The sequence below is a fragment of the Gopherus flavomarginatus genome, chromosome 17 (genome assembly GCF_025201925.1).
Source record: "Gopherus flavomarginatus isolate rGopFla2 chromosome 17, rGopFla2.mat.asm, whole genome shotgun sequence".
Classification (NCBI taxonomy): domain Eukaryota; kingdom Metazoa; phylum Chordata; order Testudines; family Testudinidae; genus Gopherus; species Gopherus flavomarginatus.
This window is the reverse complement of record NC_066633.1, coordinates 9,480,301-9,499,474: the sequence shown is the minus strand read 5'-3', so window position 1 is coordinate 9,499,474 and position 19,174 is coordinate 9,480,301. Positions and strand designations below refer to the sequence as shown.

The 19,174-nt window shown below is 52.5% G+C and overlaps 1 protein-coding gene across 5 annotated transcripts in view; it reads right to left on the bottom strand.

Moving 5' to 3' along the window:
- RALGDS (ral guanine nucleotide dissociation stimulator) overlaps positions 1-19,174 on the bottom strand; it is a 104,292-nt gene that overhangs the window by 8,688 nt on the left and 76,430 nt on the right. For all 5 annotated transcript variants that reach the window (XM_050927022.1, XM_050927021.1, XM_050927018.1 and 2 more), the window contains 8 exons: positions 8,865-8,975; positions 6,381-6,574; positions 4,578-4,652; positions 3,864-4,057; positions 3,161-3,282; positions 2,785-3,000; positions 1,925-2,028; positions 1,400-1,484 (listed from right to left, as the gene is read on the bottom strand). In XM_050927022.1, coding sequence (XP_050782979.1) covers positions 1,400-1,484; positions 1,925-2,028; positions 2,785-3,000; positions 3,161-3,282; positions 3,864-4,057; positions 4,578-4,652; positions 6,381-6,574; positions 8,865-8,975 — 1,101 coding nt within the window. The remainder of the gene's footprint in view (positions 1-1,399; positions 1,485-1,924; positions 2,029-2,784; positions 3,001-3,160; positions 3,283-3,863; positions 4,058-4,577; positions 4,653-6,380; positions 6,575-8,864; positions 8,976-19,174) is intronic.

The following is a 19,174-nucleotide window of genomic DNA, read 5'->3' as shown; positions in this document are numbered from 1 at the left end:
CTTTGTATGTGCAGGGCTGCTAAAATGCAGCCACCCCTGGGGCAGAGCAGCCACCTGGTGCCCAACATCCTATACACACACCCCTCTGATGTTGGGATTTGAACCTGTGGCCTCAGGCAGCCAGGCAATTCCAGTGCAGAACCACTAGGCCCAGCCCTACATGGAGCCAGAATGAAAGCACTGGGCAAGACAGTAACAAGCAGGCAGTAATACTTCTCACACCCCTTTCACACTAGTGTAATGCTGCTGCCATCAGCTGGGTTATTCTTGTGCCATGGCGGTGCGAACAAGAGCACAATCAGGCCCACTAGGGAGATTTTCAGATGCAGCCTTGGTTTGGCCACCAAGCTGGCTGCTTCCTTTTGAGGCAGCTAACAGGCGTGGGCGGCTGCTGCAGTGCTTGCTGCAAGCACTCGACAAGCCAGCTCGTGTGCATGCGTAATGAGTCAGTCCAGGAGTTCATCTCTCAGCCTGCATCTGGCATGGGCTCACACAGCCAGAGCTCCTTTACCGCTGTTCCAGGGAGATAAGGGGAGGGAATCCCTCTGCAGACACTCCTCTCTTATAAACAAGCCTCTCCCCTACTTATCTTCTGCCCTCACTGGGGATTTCCTTGCTGCCAGAGCTGGGAGCAGCCCAAGCCCCTGAACAGAGCCACCCTCAGCAGTCCAGGCTGTCAGCACCAGCCATTCACAATGTGCTGCCTTGCTCTGCCCCTTTCAGACTTAAAGGGCAACTGTGTCACTGGAAATCCTGGGCCAGACCCTCAGCTGATGTAGTTCCCCTGGTTTACGCAGACAGAGGCTCTGGCCCATGCAACAAACATGTGCACGCGCATAACACTGCGTGACAGGTACAACTGGGTAGGAGTCTACAAAGCATATGCCCCTTTCCCCCCCTTCATCTTGGGCAGCTGAGATAGCCCAGTCAGTTTCAAGTCTCTCACTTCCTGACACTCATGTCCTAGCAAAAGGCTGCAACATCTGAGATGCAAATATTTCAGGGGGAATCCTCATTCGGGTTTTAAAAGTCACCCACACTCCCAGATACATTCCTATTGGGTGTAGAGGTTGCAAAGAATTTGTCTGTGTGTGCACACTTAGTCCGTGTCTGTAAGTTGGCATGTAAAGGGCATGCAAGACCTCTAGAAACTCATGGCACGTGCTGCTATAGACTTCACTGCCCATCCCCATTGCTCCACACATCCTCACTGCAGACTCACAGACCCAGCCAGAAGCACTGCAGAATGCAGGAGGGTTAGTGTGGCGGCAGGGGTGAGGGGGATAGAAGAGAAGGGATGAGCTTGGAGCAATTTTGGCAGCATCAGGGTAAACTCCCATCCCACCCCCTGTTCAGAAATAAGCCCACATGAGAGAGAGCGAGACTGAGCTCCCAGTACCTTAATGAGAAGTTCCCGGCTCAGCGAGTGGTTGTTCTCATCCGAGAAGATTTCTGACAGCTCGTGGAAAGTGCGGAAGCTCTCCCTGTTCGGGGGCAAAACAAGGAGGCATCAGCACCCGTGTCCCCATCTCCCCATCCTGTTTGGGGCTCTCTTCCCCTCTTCTTGTGCAAGCCTACGTCCCCTTCTAGAACCATCTTCATTAAGCCCCATGCTGCTAGGAGAGCATGAGTCCATTTCATTCTCCAAATTTCCACTTCCCCAAAACAATGGATTGTATCCTGCATCCTTTCCTGGGCAATGCAGAAGATTTTCCCAGCATGCCCTGGGAGAATCCCCATCCTTCCCCTTTGGCGTGTGGATTTATGGACATCATTTGCCTGGGAATCTGTGTAAGTGAAACATTCCCTTTCAGGCTGTGCCACGCCCCTGCACTGTAGCGTTACAGCTTGTGGCGTAGATGGGAACCCCCAGACTATGCTAATGCTCCTGCCGTGGCAATGAGACCCAAGGGGCTGCGCTCACCGTGACACCTCGTCCCAGGTCTTCTTCAGCCGGTGAACTGCATTACACTGCAGGGCGGAGAGGATGGCTCGGAGAGAGGAGAAATTCTTCAGAATGCGACACTCCTGAGGGGAGACAGCAGGGTTTACTGTTAGTTCGAAAGATGGCAGCCAGGCAATAGTTTTTGGCTTCCCCCTTTGGCCATGGAGGTGTTTAGGGCCAGATCCTCAGCTGGTGTAAATCAGTGCAGCTCCACTGAAGTCTGAGCTATGCTGATTTAGCCCAGCTAGGCATCTGGCCCCTTAGCATCTCAAGTCCCCTCTGCACCCTCCCCTCCCTGCAAACTTTCTTCAGGTAGGTCTTAGTCCAGGCTTAGGCCCCCCAAACAGGGGTCTCGCTTCACACAGTCAGGAACAGGTGACTTTAGCTCTACAGAACTGCACTGGCCGAGTTTTCATTTTGCAGAATCAAAGTCCAAGGCAGGGGAATGTCAGAGATGAGCCCCACTTACCCAGACCCAAGGATGAGGGGGTTCAGTTCGGTCCCCCTCTGCCATACACTGCCTGAGCCATGGGCGCCTTGGAGGGAAAAATCTAGTTTTCTAGTGGGGGCAGGGTAGGTGGGATGTGGTGTTCCTGCCATTAGTTACAATTTTCAGCCCCATTCATAAGGCTTTATAACAGGTAACATTATCCCCACTGTACAGAGGCGGAAACTGAGGCATGGGAAGTTGAGACTTGCCCAGGGTCGCAGAGCAGGGATTAGAACCCACTCCCAAGCCAGTGCCCTATCCACGGGGCTACACTGCTTTATGCACCAGCCAGGGACCTCCCAGAAAGACCCCACTGGGGAACGGCTGGCATCACAGAGGACAGTCCTACCCGAGCCACTTCAATCCACCGCTCCACCACTTTGGCCCTCTGCTGCGGTTTGAGGGAGCGGTCCCCAAGGCACGTTGCAATGACACAGTTGGTGACGCTGTTGAACTGGGAGACGGTGGCACGGATGGTGGGGGCCAAGTGCTCTTTGCCCTTCTTGTCCCGCTGGGACCAGATGCAGCCCAGGCAGTGGTAAGGCACCACTTTCTTAAACAGTTCCTGGAAGAGAGGGTTGGAGACTGGTCTCCTAGGGAACTCTGAGCAGGGAACGGGGAAGCAGGAGAGCGAGAACATCACAGGCCCAGGCAGAGTGTGCACGGGCAGGGCCCCTAAGCACATGGGCAGAGCACTCGGTGCCAAGGCAGTAGCCAATACTCACAGCATCCATCAGTGTGAACTGCTCGGCCACCATCTCCTGGGAGAAGGCAAGGAAGTCTGGCTTCTCCTCCCCCAGTCCATTCTCCTCCACTATCTGGAAGGTGCAGCTGGTCTGGTCCACAGCTGAGAAAGACGGGGAATGATTAAATGACAACCCTCCATTCCTCAGTTACACACTTCTCCCCGAATACAGAAATCCCGCAACCCAGCCAGACCCTCCCCCAACTCCCCTTCTTATATCCCGACACACAGCTCACCCTCCCCATACACAAACAAACAGACACACTCACACCCCTAAGACCACCCATCCCTGGAGCCCATCTCATACAGGCCAGGAGGGTGCACAGAGGTGCCTGCAGGAAGCCCCGCCCGCTGCAAGGAAAGCCAGCGTCCTTCCCCAGACTGAATCCCCCCCAGGTCATTTACAACCTGAACTCCTTGTTGTGAGCATGAAGGGGCACGAGGGGCTCGAGAGGGCAGAGCTGAACAGAACGGACTCATTGAAGGGTGGACTCATTTAGCTTTGGTCACGTTGCAGGTTTTTTGGCTTGGAGATCCTCCCAGCCACTAACCCTCCTCCATTCCACCCAGACCTCGCGGACGGCCCTCACACACAGTTCTCCTCACAGGAGTCACTGGGGAAGCCCAGGACACACCACACAGAGCACTAAGGGACACGGGCATGGGGCGGAAGCGCTGCTCACCATCTGGCTCTGCCTCGCTGTGCTCCTGCTGCTGGAACTGGGCCAGCAGGATCCGTGCTCTCCGCTCCAGGTCCGAGCCGGGGATGTTGTGGCGCACATAGGAGATGAGCTGCTTGAGGCAGGTGAAGTCTGGGGGCTTGCGGAAATCTTCAGAGTACTGGTCCAGCCAGGCGCCCAGGATGGAGGAGATGGTGCTGCGGAGAAGCAGACGGACAGACTGGCTGTTAAAACTGGGCATAAAGTGACACCCGTGTGCGCACCAACAGCCGAGAGCCAGAATCCCCAAATGTCCTAACAGAGCTGCAAATGCACTTGCAGTTGCTTCACATCATTAACCTGTGGAACTCGGTGCCACAGGATATTACAGCTCAACAAATTGGACTTGACAGGAGAGGACCCATGGCCTAGCAGTTAGAGCAGGAGATGGGCTCAGGAGACCTGGCTTCTATTCCTGGCTTCTTTCCAAGACCCACCCAGCCAGAGTTCCTAGCCTGTGACTGGATCCAAGTCCTGGCCCATCTCAGCCCAGCGTTCTCCGTGTGCGAATCCTCCTAGACTTAATGCCACAGCACATGCACACAGCCCAGAGTGGATGGTCCTTTGGCACCTGGAGAGGGCTCCATCTGTGAAGAGGGAGCAGAGGGGCCAGGTAGATACAGTCCCTCCCTGCCCTGGTGCCAAGCGGAGGGCTCACTACAGCAGAGGTACGCTTACTTTTTCAGCTCCAGTCTCTCATCCACAGCATGTCTGGCGTGGTCCCCATTCACCTGGACATGCAGTCTGCCATACCTGATGTGGGGATAACAATGAGCCAGTCAAACCACACCCTCCTGGGCAGGTGCCTCTCCACAGCGACCCCTGCTGGAGCAGGCAGGTATCCTTCACTCCGGGTCTCTTCCCAGCATATCACCCACCCCCAGCCAAGTGAGCCCTACCCCCTGCATGGAGTTTGGGGGCCTACGAGGCATTTCAGACAGGGCAGGGTCCCAAAGACACCTAGATCCACACACTCTTGCCAGAGGCCTTTCAGGAGCCTGTTACCAGGCCAGGAGGGGCAACTAGTACCCACTGTGGACTCTCTGGGTTGCCTTAGGATAGGACTTTGGATTGCAAACCATGGGGGACGACAGGACCGGCCCATGTCCCATGCAAACAGGGACAACTACCCTAAGCAACCACGACAGGTTGCCCTTTCCCACACATACCCTTACAGGCAATGAGAAGCTGCATCTGGCAGGCAAGTCACCTGCTTATTCAAGGAGACGGCTGCAGTTTCAGAGTTGGACAGCGCAGCCCATGTCTCTGTGGCATGAGCCTGGCGCCAGAGAAGGGTTAAGTGGCAGCCCTGTGTATCCCCTGAAGTACCAGCACTGCCTGAGACAGCCTAGAGGTCTGTCACATCTGGACAGCATTCCCAGATGTGTACTTCCAGGAACACCATTGGTGGATGTTACAATCCGTGTCTCAGCCCTTTGGCGATGCTCTTAGAGTATTTCAAGGTACAATCAACCAGGTGCATTATGGAAGATTGAGGGCCACCTTCTCCTAAAGCAGCAGGCACTGGCCATGCTCAGAACAGGGTACCCGGGGGACAGACCTGGCTTTATCTACGAATGCTGGGAAATGGCACCAAGGCAGCTCTGGGAATTTCACAGACTCGTTGGACTTGCCTGACCCTTTGAGAGGGACAGCACAGGCCCAAAGAGCAGGGTTCACACACTACCTACCCCCTGCTGTAGTCATCCCATGGCCCGTAAGGCCTGTATCCCCCCTCCCCCCCGCAGTGCAATGCCTGGACAATCCCGGGAGTACACGTGCTCCCTGGTATGCGCTCCCGCTAACACTGTCCCCATTGTTCCAGCGTCCTGGCAAACGCGCTGCGCTAGGGGCACAATGAAATGCTGCCTACGGAGGGGGAGGGGGCCATACAGCTCCAATTACAGACAACAGCATTAAAAAGGACTCAAGGCTGGGGATGCTAAAGTCTCTGGAGAAGGCAGAAGCAGCTCTCCCAGCCTGGCTTTCCACACACTGCTGGGATGTGCCCTGCTCTTCCAAGCCCGACAGGAGGTGGACCCTGAGCACAGAGGGTTGAGGGAAGGGCAAAGCTGGTATATCTGGGGGCTACACAAAGACCTCCACTCTGGAGGGGGAGGGAGGAGACAGGATACATGGACTATTCCATCCCTGAGGCTGCAGCATGGCTGAGAAGTGCCCCCTACTCCACCCCACCACAGAGGCCTGTACTGAGTCTGTGAGAGAGAAGAGGCCCCAGCCCAGGCGAAGTTTTGAGGCTGGAATGGGGGCAGCTCCCCACTAAACCAGAGGAGGCCCCTCAAAGGAGCAGCTGTGATGTGGGATGTGAGCCATGCTCAGAGTCAGGCATGGCATAGAGGAGAGAATTGCATGAATTGCCTGTCTGGAGTGTGTGGGGGGGGCATAGGAGGGACCACAGCATGGACAGGGCACAGACTTCCACCTCCTAGGGGCACCACAGGGAGGGAGGGACAGCATCACCTGTTGAGCAGCAGGTCTAGCACTTGCTTGGTGGTGGCAAAGGCCCGGTACGTGCACAGGAAGATGGTGACGTAGGTGGAGTCATTGCCTTTGAAGGCTGAGACCAGATACTCCACCAGCTTCTCCAGGGTCCCAGCTTTTATTGTCCGCACCTTACACGTCTCGTAGAGGTTCAAGGCCGACTCGTTCTCGAACTGGAGGTGGGGGATGATTGACAGCGTTAGAGGACAGAGAGAGGAACGCGGGCGGAGAGCGGAGAAAGCCAGACCCCAAGGGGGACACCCACAATCACTTCCCTATGGTCCCAGGGCCACCTCTCCCCACAGCAGGGGCCCTTCCCCCCAGGACACGTAGTGTGCTAAGCATCGCTTCAGGATGCTATAGGACAGTGTTGCAGTGCAGCTCCAGTGGTGCAGAGCAGCACTGGAATGGGCACAGGACAAAGGCGGACGTTGTGCTGGCGCTTGCTACGCCACTGATTCCATTACCAGCCGGTCACTTCCCTGGTGTGGACAGGGACTCTGTCCAGTAAAGCCTGAGTAGCTTCCACAGGAGCTTCCGCAGCATTCGATCAGGCCAGGGCAACGCTCCTGTGATGGGCCTGCTCCTTTAAGCGTGATCGCAAGCATGAGCTCCACGGATGGGGACAGCACAAGGGGTGGAGATGGGGAACCAAGTCTCTTTGAAAACCAAAAGGCTCAAGAGACTCGCCCCCTTTCTAGGGGCCTTGCGTCTCCCCCCAGCCTGGGTGCTTGGAAAGCTCCGTGCAAGGAGACCCTGCTCAGCGCACATTCATTCACGAGAACTGCACTTGTGTGTAGTGACTCATGGGAGGTGCTGCTCACGGAGAGACAGAATCAGAATTGGACTGGTACGTGCACCCAGGCAGGTCTGGCTAAAGATTCACCATGACACTCCTGCGGTGTGGGGATTACCCTAACTTCACAGGGGGAGGGAACTGAGGCACAGAGAGGCCAAGTGACACACCCAAGGCTACAGAAGGTGTCAGTGCCAGGATTAGAACTGGGCCATTCCTGGCTCCCAGCCCTATTCCCAGACCGCCCCTCCACTGACAGAACAATCTGCACAAGCGGATCCAAGTTGGTGTGCCCTGCCCATTCCCACACCCCTGGTATCTGCTATCCCTGCTCAAGCAGACACAAGGGCTGGCAACAAAATAGCAAACACTGGCTCCCTATTGACCAGAGCCTGGACCTGCCTAGCTCAGCTCAGGAAACAGAAAAAGTTAAGAAAAAATAATAGGAGGGGGAAGGCAAAAATGAGGATCTCCAGCAGGCGCCTCTTCTTCCCACAGCCTTCAGAGCTCCCACATTGACTCTCTGCACGAGACACACCCACCCGCGGGCAGAGGGGAAAACCAGGCCTGGTGCCTTTCTGGCTCTGGGATCCTTCTCTCAGCGCTCCCATGCAGGGGTTGCCCATCCCCTCTGCCACTGGAATGTGATGGCGTTAGACAGCCGGAACCAATACCCAGCACTGCATTCCTGCGGGGCCTGTCTGGTCCCCCGGCCCCGTGCCAGCTCCTGGGGAGGGGAGAGGCTTTTCGTTGGCCGTGGCAGGGTTGGTATGAGAAGGACAAAAAGGATGTTGGCTTCCTCCAAGACAGGCTGTTCAGCAGGAAAGGGAGCCGCTCTTAACCCCTTCTTCTCCAGGGAACAAAGCACCAAATCCCCTGGAGTGTTCAGCTCCCCAACTCCCACAGGTTTCAGTGGGAAATGTGCACTCAGCCCTTCCCAGGAGATTGGGGCCCTATTCTGCATCCCCCCACCCCAAACCCTTCTTGATGTGCAAGTAACCACATGGTTCCCCCTGCTGCCCCCCAGGTCAGGCACCTTCTCCTTCCAACTCTGGCAAGTAGTCAGACAAGGATTTGAACTCTCCCATGCATGATCAATCCAGACACAGCGCCAGGGGCTGGTGAGATCTTGGTAGGAGACCCCAAAATGGGGGTGCCCAGTTTAATGCCCAAAGCAGGAAGAGGATGAGGCACACATGCGCATGTTTCACCAAGCTGTCCTGTTGGGGGCAGGGGGTCACACCCACCCTGGAGCTGCAGTTGGCAAATCGAAACATCTGTATCCACGTTGGCTGGGGTGCTTCATCTCTGGCCCTGACTGCTGTATGCTCATAATCCCCAGCCAGCCACCTGCCTGCATGCAGCACAATCAATGCCACAGCGGGTGCAGCGACAGGCCTGGAGAGGGAAAGGATGAATGGATCTACCAGCCACCATAGGAAACACTGCCCTAGCATGCTAAGAACTGGGCCTGTGGCTTACATGGCATATGTCCATTTACACCTGCACCCACCCTGCTGGCACCACAACACCCCAAAGACCACCTGTTGCCATGCTTAGACGGCACAAGGAGAAGCGAAGGTGTGCGTGTGTGCGCGCACGCACGCGGGGGAGAAAATCCATCACAGCTGTAGTCAGAGGGCAAAGGGAGGCTGGGCACAGCTTACCCCAAGCCATCGCTGTCCCTTGTTGGCTGTGTGGTGGAGCTGCACCTTCCGGAGCGATATGCTGTAGATCACGCCGTCTCCCAGCTCTTCTCCGATCTCCTGTGTGGAGCTCTGCGATGGGGAGAGGAAACAGCACCGTTATCTTCATGGCATGGGGGACTTTGCCCCAGGGAATGGCTGGGAGGCCGAGATGGTGACATTTGGATATTTAAATATGCAAATCAGGAGGCATCAGTCTGGGGGGGTAGGATTTTTTGGGGGGAGCGGTGCGGGGGGGGAGGGGGAGAGGAGCAAAGCCTATAGGCACTTCCCTCCTAATGTAAGGAGAGCTTCAGAGTGCTGTACCCAGGGGGAATTCTACATACCTACAGTTAGTATTGGTAAGGGGGGCTCCTAATGCACCACAAGCACTGGGAGAGCCAGCCCAATAAGCTGGGCACTCAATGCCCCATCCTGCAAACTGCAGGAGGGCTGAACCCCCAAAACTCGCCTCCTCCTCAAAATGCAGGGGGGCCAAGGGCCAAAAGCACAGCCTCGGGTTCTCAGGACACAGCCGCTCCCACTGTCTTTAGAGTGCTCAGCCCCTCTGCCAATCAGGCCCAAGGCACCTGACCAGCACAAGAACCATGCCCCCAGCAGCTAACACTTCTGCAGCATTTGGGGCTAGGTCAGCAGCGCTCCCTAGTGGGTTTTACCCTGGGAGCTGGTGCTCCCAGCTGCCAGAATGTAGGCCTGTTCCATCCACTCTCCATTCCCTGCCTGGGCTGCTGCCCATTCCAGCCCTCAGAGCACTTCCTAATCCTTCTGGTAACCACACAGGGGAACACAGAACTCTGCAATGCAATCACAACATACATAACAAACAGTCACAGTGAAACCCATCTGTCTGGGAGCGAGGGACAGCACCTGCAGCCGGGAACCTGCTTGGGAGACAGCATCCAGCAGGGAAACTCAGACACAGGGAGAGCCTGCAAAGTGGGCTCTGTATACAGACAGGAGAGCAGAGAAAGCTCTAGACATGAGAGACTGAATTACCACCCCTACAGGAGCCACTGCAGTGACGCCACTGCCAGGTTTGTTCCCACCCATTTCTTATGGGCCCATCACCATGGCATCCAGGTACCAATATTTTGCCCCATTCTCGATGGCACCTTCTATAGACCCTAGAGTGCTTGGCAAATACTAGTGTCAGGGGTTCCGACACCAAACGTAAGATGGATACATGCTGGGATCCCCTTTGTGCAAATGAGGGACCTGGCCTACGTCGGTGCCCCCTCATTTTGAGTGGCTCAGTCCTCGAGTGCCTGACCTGAGCTGCCTTATGCCTGATTTTCAGAGATGCTCAGGACCCACAAGTCCAGCTGAAGTCAACAGGAGCTGTGGGTCCCTGGCACTGCTGAACATCAGGCCTGTGTTCTCTCACTCGGTCACTTGGAAAATGGGGGCTTAGTGCCTTGCACCTAGGCCCTACAGGAGGGCTACAGCTCTGCTGGGAATCAAACCCACTGGCCCAACTGCAAGCCCTTGAGTGCATCTGAAGACCATTTTGCCCCGCACAGAGGAAGGGTTGGGGGGGGGGGGGAGGCAGAGTGGCGGCTTGCGTCTGAGTGATCCTGAGGGCTGGCCTCATCCAGGATGCTGGTTAGGGTAGCTCTGATGGTTGCTCTAACTTCTGCCTGCTCCCCCATGCTCCCCTCTGGCTGGCAAGGCAGCTGCAAGGCAGCCTTGAACTGGGCTCTAGGTCTCGAGTCCAATGAGCCAATTTAGCTCCATTACCCACAACAGCTCCACAGCAGCATATGGCCCTTCCTCCCTACGGCTTGCGGAGGCAAAGCTCCCTCTAAGAGGATTTATCCGGATCCTTTTAAAACACTGGGGGATCCCTCCCTCCCCGCCTTTCCCTGCGCAAAATGGCGAAACATGTTGACATACAATAAACCTGCCATTTGTCCTATGAAGAAGACACACCTGACACCGGTACCTGGCCAAGCCTGTTTGAGGGAGAGATTTACCCAGGCTGGGCTCGGAGGAGGCTCGCAGCCAAGTCCCTCCTGAGTACACACAGCGCAACAGAGAGAGAGCCAGGCTGGGGCACCGCAGAGAGTGAGCATGAGAACAAGAGGAAATGTGGCTAGCGACAGACCCCCAGCTCCTATGGAGGATGTACAATGGGCTCATCTCAACCACTGAGGTCAATGGAGCCACCCCAAGGGTGGGTTTGGCCCAGTCAGACACCGCACTCTGGTTTATGAGCCATAACACACGCCTGCGAAAAGGTGGGAAAGTGACCCTAGGCGGCCACGCGGACCCCTTGCGCCATCGTTTAGCTAACCCAGGCCGGCTGCTCTCCTTCCCTCGCCTCAGAGGAGAAACACAAAGTTGATGCAATACCAGGGTCGAGCGCACTAAGCAAACAGGCTGGCCCCAGCCAGCTGGGCAACGACCAGCTCCCGCGGCAGCCTCCGAGGCTCTTTTGCCTTGCTCCCAGATTCCAGCTGAAAAGCTGGGTTAGGCAGCAGGCTCCGAGAGCTGGCTGCTGAGGAGACGGAGACACTCTGTGCTGCTCCAGGAACCAATCCAGTGGGGAGGACAGCCTGGTTTCCACAGGAGCAGGATCTAACCCCTGTAAGCTGCTCCCATGCTGGAACCCCAACTTCCAGCTCAGACACAACCAGATCCCAGCTGGTGGCCACTAGCACTGCAAGGATTTAACCTGGGCATTGGATTGGGGTAGATGCTCCCCGTGAGCGAGCTCTGTATGGGGAAGGGAGAGTCATGCAAGTGGTGGGTCTGCTGGGTAAGGACCTTTCCAGGATTTCTGCAAAACCTGGAGTTCTCAGCCATGGAAGTCCCTTGGCTTCTCCAGCAGGAAGCATTTCTGTCAAACCAACAAACCAAGCGACCTTGAACCAATCCCTGCAGGCAGCTATCTCCATCATAGCTACAGATGGCAGCAACTATTCCCTCCACTCCACCCCCCATTGACTTCACAAGGCATTAGCTTCCAAGTTTAGGGCTTGCCTACGCAGAGTGTTATCCAGGAATAGCTCTTCCTGAAAGTCTCCACTTGTGGTTGTGATTATTCTGGAATAAGAATGTCCACACAGACAAGGCCTTAGATGGGGATCAGTGAAATGGGAACATGGTTAAGTATGGGCATCTGGAAGAAAAACATGCTCTTCTGAAGTCAAGGCATAAGCCTTAGGCTAGTGTGAATTATACCGTCAAATCCTCACATCCACTTTTAGGCCCAGTCTACTTAAAAAGAATGCTAAGAAATGCCTTTTAAAAACCACTTCAGCCAGATGGGTTTGTCTCAAATGGTTGATGTTTTCACAAAAAAGACAGACCATGTTCCTGTAACTTACACCCTCAGACATACAATTTTCCCACTGGAGCAGCCCATTAGTCCATATTCTCTAGGAGTGGTGACCACCAAATGCTTCAGAGGAAGCCAAATCCTGCCCCACAAAAGGGCCTATCCAATTGCACAGTGACACACATGGGGTTGGTGGGTTTCTGCTTTGCCTCTTGTGCAATCACCATAATCTAACCTGCGGAGCAAATTCTGCTCTCTAATTGCACTGATGTAAAGCTGGTAATCACTCTGGATTTATGTCCTGATCCCAAGAGATGCTGAGCAGCTGTACCTCCCAGCAAAGGTAATGGGGATCTGGAAGTGCTCAGTACCCGTCAGGATCAGACCCTTAAACTAGTATAACTAAGAGCAGAACTTGGCTCAACTGCTATAAATTCCTGATGCACAATTTTGAAAAGTCGTGAAGACTGAATTCACCTAATTACAATATAAACAGTCACACATTGGCAAGTACAAAATTTCCAGCATTTAATCCATGAATCACTTGCAGAGTTGCCGTGCAGCTGAAAGGGAAAGCAATGTTACGACTCAGCAATCAATCCCACTCACGAGTTCCGTATCACATGCAGATGGAATGCCCTGCGTGGTCACATATGTGCAAACGCCATTTCCTTCCCACTCTGAGTCCGCCTGATTCAGCTATTCCTCCCCCCCCCCCGATGGCTTTTGCAATACCCTCTTCACAAATCACGCACAAAGTAAACGGATGTCCGATGGGTATAGGACAGGCACGCACCGAGGGCCTGGCGGGTTGCTAGGATGGGACTCTATCAAATATTAAGTCTTTATTCTTGGCATCAGCTTCCTCTTTCCTCCCCATTTTTTCCTGCTGATTGTGCGTTCTGCACATGTTGGTCAGAACCTAAGGAAGCAAAACAAAGCAGAAACACAGAGGCAGCTAAGGCCCAAATGAACATCTGCACTAATATTTCCCAGGGCATTTCCCCTCTACTCTGCAATTTAGCAGAAACAGAACAGGAAGTTGGACTGGGAGTGAGGTGAGATGTAGCAGTCTGACTGTGGTACTGAGCACCAGGACCTCTGGCGTTCTAATCCCAGCTCTCACACCAACCCCCTCTGTGACTTCCGGCAAGTCATTTGCAGCTGGAGTTTACCCCAAGTAACTCCGTTTTTATGACACCATGGGCCTGAGCTCTGCAACTCCCACTGACCTCAGCTCGAGCAGTGAGGGCTCAGCACCCCTGAAAATATGGCCCAAAGTGGCACAAGTTGGGAAAGCAGAGGCGGCAGCTCTCAGAAACCAGTGCTCACTTCTGAACTGCTTGGCTGTTTGGCCTCAGCTTATCTAGTTCAGCATATAATCCTGTCGTCCTCTGATGGCTACATTTCCAAAGGACCTCCGATTTCAAGGCATATGAAAAACCCCTCATTTGCTTAATTAGGTGGGGGTTGAATGTACAGTTATGCACAAACGGCAGACCTTTTGAAAAGGCATCTGTAAGTTTCCTCTGCAGTTTCACCACAAGGAACATAAAAGCAGAAATTCACCTCAGATGGCTTGGCTGGACGATTGGAAAAGTGGGAGCATTTTTTTAAAATGGTTCAAAACGCTAGAAGCAGCGTGGCTCAGTGATAGAGCGCTAGACTGGGACTCAGAAGACCGGGGTTGTATTTCTGGCTCTGCCACTAGCCTGCTGGATGACCTTGGGCAAGCCAAGTCACCGCTCCGTGCCTCAGTTCCCCCCATTTACAAGACAAAGCGTGATCCTGATCTTGTTTGTAAAGTGCTTGAGATCTGCATTATGGAGCTTTGAATCCCAATGTTTTCAAACTGAGGTCTAATAAAGAGGGATAGCAAACAGCCACAGCTCCAAGTCTGCAGCAAGGGTATAATCTTGATAGAATGACCTTCTCCTCATAGAACATTTAGAGTCAAAAGAGAGGCCGCCCTTAAGCTCAGCTCCACATGTAGGTTACATAAGAGCTAAACACAAAAAATGTGATTTCCAAATATATATAATAAAATTCCAATGGAAACAGTTGTTTATAAACAGACCTTCCCCTGCAGCGTTTGCAACCCACAGAAGGAAGCAGTGAGAACCACACAATGAAACCAGCCAAGAAGCAAAAGCGAAATTGACTTTGTCAAGTCTCATTGGCCAACCTGGAGAACGATGCAAAAACCAAACCAAGCGCCTCCCAAACAAGTTTGGGGTTTTTTTTTTTAAACTTTTGAGATGAGTCAATAAGGTGAAGGAGGCAGCGAAGTATGTGACTTAATTTAAGTGTGAGCATGACAAAGCCACTGCAGGTGAGATACAAACAATTAACATACAATTACCAAGACCTAAGAGTTAACTCAGGTGCCCATTAGTTCACACTTAGCCCTCAGTAAATACAGGTAATGAACTGTCATTAAAAAGGTATCAGCCTGCAGTATGGGTGACAGAGACAGAGGTGCTTAGAGAAACTGTTTTTACACGGAGGCATCCTGGACAGCATCTGGATTAAATAAAATGACTCTGCTTCTCTAACATCTTCCAGCTGAGGAACTCAAATGCTTTAAAGCCTATTACTGTTTATTATTTGAGCGTAAGTGAATGATATCTTGCATCCTTCCCCAAAAGATACCATCACTCTGTTTACACAGATGGGAAAAAATAAGACATTGGAGCTCTTACTACCTCAGGGTAGATCTGGACTCACAATTCTGAATAAATGCAGCTACTCCAGTGGCAGTAGGCCAAGACTCAAGTGTGTTTTACCCTCATCTCATCTAACCCTGTCTACAATCCACCTTCCACCACTGGATCTGCACTTGCTGAGAATGCTAGTGTAGACAAGATTAAGGACCTGGTCCAAAGCCCATTGAAGTCAATGGGAGTCTTTGCATGGAGTTCAATGGACTTTGGATCAAAATGTAGGTGACTTTTTCCAAGGTCAGTGAAAGTAAGATTTCCGGTGCCCCATTCTAGATGGCGCTCGCTCATTGATAACTTGGGAGGAGTCCTTTGGAGAAAGCCAGGAAGCTCTCTCTAGAAATCTGTTCCACCTATGCCCATTTCCCCCAGGGTTCACACAAGCCCTGAGTTAGGTTTCACTCATTCACTGAAGCAGAAGCCTGGGTTCACCAGGCTGAACTGCAGTTACTTCTGAGCCTCTTACATAAGCCACAACAACATGTAGCCTTGTTTGAAAGGAAACAAAAAAAACCCCTCTCTAGCAAGAGGAAAACAGCTTCATTTCTGTGAATCGGACACAAAAGCAGAAGCTCCGCCTTGTTCTGCTTGTCTAAAATAAGAATCAGCAACGCAAGAGATTTCCTTGGGGGTTTCCATGCAATGCCAGAGAGCAGCAATACAAGCAGCAGAGTTTCGTTTTCCCGCCACCTCTTGGGATTGTCCTCCCCTTACCATCCACACACAGGGATACAAGCCATTTCCTTTCAAGTGCAATGCTCAGGAAGAGGTCAAGAGATCATCCTAATCTGATTATTGAGCCAACCCCATCCCCATAGTATCCAAGGGCCAAGGACACAGGAAAGATGCCTTGTGTAACAACAACACACCAGGTCTAGGTTACTGCTAGCATGGGCCTTGGTTGACAAGCAACTTAAGGTGCCAGGAATGTCGGACACCCATCTGAAGTACCAGTAGGGCACCAATTGCACCTGGGGCAGCACGTAGGGCCAGTCTTTTTGAGTAACCACCACAAGACGTGAAGACTTCATGGATACCTACTGACCTAGAACTTTGCCCCCAAGGCCCTGCTGTTGTCTATTCTCTGGGGGTGGGGTTTCACTGTGCAATGAGATGGGGCCTTCACAGACACGGAGGCAGATGTGCTTTAAATTAGTCCCCTGTTTCAATCATTACATCTTTGTTAACACATAAGGGGGGGGGGGAAAATGAGCTTTGGAGAGACTCAGCAACACTGAGCTGATGGTCACTGGAGCCAAGATGGCGCAGTCCTTTGGAAGCTGAATCTGCCCTGGGTAGTGGGAGCAGATGGGGAGAACAGCAACAGGCTCCACCCAGCAAGATGCGGACCACACCCGGAGTGGTGCGAAGTGCTTGCATTCACTTCCTCTGAAGTCCAATGGGAACTGTGGGTGCCCCACCACTGCCAAGAGGACGCACACCGCAATACAGGGCACATACACACTTCCACAACTCCCTTCATCCCCAGTTCTCAAAGCACAAAGGTTGAACAGCTCCTCACGAGCTCATTGTGAGGAAGGCAGGCATGACTGCCCCCATTCTACAGATAGGGAAACTGAGGCTCAGAAAAGCAAAGCTGTTGTGAAAGGAATCCAAAGATCCTGACTCCCAGTCTCCTTCTCCGGTCTCACTGACTGGAAGCGGAGACAGGGCCAACATCCTTTACTGTGGGTTATATACTTCTGTGGCACCAAACCCACTGTAGCCTCCAGCGGCTCCATCCCGGAGAGCTAATCGCTCAAGCACTAAAACAACAGTGTCAGGAAGTTAAACAGATGGAGGTGTATTCTTCCAACTCTGTGGAGTCTCTGCCTTCCTTCCTTCCTGTCCCTGAGCCACTTCAGTCAAGGAACAATTCCAAAGCCCTATTAAAAAGTAACTACAAAGGGGAAAAAACAGGAAGAGTATGGAACAGGGGCCAGAAGCTAAACTTGAATGGGGGTGGGGGAGCAGAGGAGAAAGGTTTTCCCCAAGACATGGGAGCAGCCAGTTGCCCCATCAGCTGCTTGGCTCTGCAGGTCAGGATTTCCTGACACACTTAATGCACATTGTGTTTTACTTTAGGTGTTAAGAGCAGAAAATTGCAGTCCCTGGCCCTAGCTGAGACAGCCTGAGCTACTGGACCCAAAGGATTTTCAATGACTTTAGAAACCTGGAGTTGCCCCTGACTGAAATCAAGAGCTGGGAGTTACCCATGAACCCCTCCTCTGTCGGGAACCAATGCAGACATATTCGCCAGTATTAAGTCCAGTCTAATTTTAAGTGACTTGAGGGATGGGGCTCCCGTCCCTTCCTTTGGGGAAAACTATTCCACAGCTTTCTCCATTTTGACCAAGATTCTCCAAAGTGACCAGTCATTTTGGGTGCCCAACATGACACATTTAAGGGGCCCAATTTTCAGGCCTGAAAGAAAAAAAATCAGGCCTTTTAAGGCATCTCAGGTTAAGGGAGAAGGATAGCTCAGTGGTTTGAGCATTGGCCTGCTAAACCCAGGGTTGAGAGTTCAATCCTTGAAGGGGCGATTTAGGGATCTGGGACAAAAATCTGTCTGTGAATTGGTTCGGCTTTGAGCAAGGGGTTGGACTAGATGACTTCCTGAGGTCCCATCCAACCCTGACATTTTATTAAGACACCCAAAATCTCTAGCCCCTTTGGAAACATCTTGGCCTGCGTTACTGAAATCCACACTCATCATTTTGGTAGGAGAGAACCCCAATGGCACTGGGGTCTGTTACAAGGGAGCCTTTGCAACTTGCACAAGTGAGTCAGTGGCTGGGGATTAGGAACTAAACCTCTTAGTTCCAGACACGAGGCAGTGCAGGCAGCCTGAGTTCTCCTCTGCTCTGGTTTCACTTCTAAAAGGGTTTTAAAAAAGAAGATCAAACCTGCTTTGTTGCACACAGTGTCTTCATCAGCTGGAGACAGTGGGCTGGATTTAAAGGGGTGCTCAGCACTCACCAAGTCCCCACTGCCTTCAGCTGGAACCACAGGGGCTCAGAGCTTCTGAAACTCAGGCCCTTTACATGGAACACACAGAGTGGGAACTGCAGTTGCACTCTGCAGTGAGACACCAGGGGCACTGGATTTAATCCAAACCCCATGTCCTCGCACACAAGAATGTAGGAGGGCCACTCGTGCACTCAGACAGTCGCACCTTACGTGAAAAATATACAGACACGCCTCCCCAGAGGCAGGACTTCCGAGGACAGACAGGCATTCTGGGAAGAGCTCCTTTTCTAGGGTGATGAATTCATAAAAAAAACCCTGAGCCCTGCTTGTTTCTCCCTCCACCCAAGCTCAGGACAAAAAGCACCCAGCCAACACAGCAATTTCAGCCCTTGCTCCATGTTTGAGCTTTGTGTTCTCGTTAACTTAAGCATACATTTCCACAATCTATCTATAAAGGCAGCCACGCATGGCAACATACTGCTCACGCAAACGGGCACAGCTCAGGGCACAAGGAAGAGGAACCAGAATGTCACCGTGGGTGGCAATTAGCACACAAAAATCATAGGTATCACTGCATCGAATTAAACAGAGAGAGTGTCCGACGGTAACTCACTCCACTTCAAAGGACTCAAATGACGTAGAGCTGACCCCCAAAGCAGGGACACAGAGCAGGAGATTTAGAGAGACAGAGGTGCAGAGATGGAGTGTCTAGACACTAAAGTAACGGGTGCATTCAAAATGCAACAACATCATTACAACTTAGAGACGAATCAAAACCATAATGATTTTTCCGTCTTCTTCCAGCCATGCCTCGGGGGTTTGGTTCAGTTCCCAGGGAGCCAGTACTTGACCCAGGGGTTTGTTTTTTTGGCAAAAATAAAACCTGTCCATACCCAGCAATGATTTGAAAACCAAGACAAAGCTACCTGCATTTTTGACCATCACTATTCGCAGCCTTGATAGGCCAAAACTAGAACCACTTATCTGTCCTCAGTCCTGCTGCTAACCTAGGAACGTGTATAATTAAAATGGGAGCCAGGTAAAAAATACTAGTAACCCTGGTTTGGAGGAATGTGGGGAGGGCACAAAGGGATTGGGCTTACAAAAATCCAATGCTTTTATTGTTTTGCAAAACCTAAATCTGCCACTTAGTTTTGTTCATCTCTAAAATCAACTCGGACAAACTAGAGAATTAAAGGTTCTGTGTTTAACCTGGATGGAAAAAATCTCTGCATGAACCCAAAAGCTTGTCTTTCTCACCAACCAAAATTGGTCCAATAAAAGATCTTACCGCACCCGCC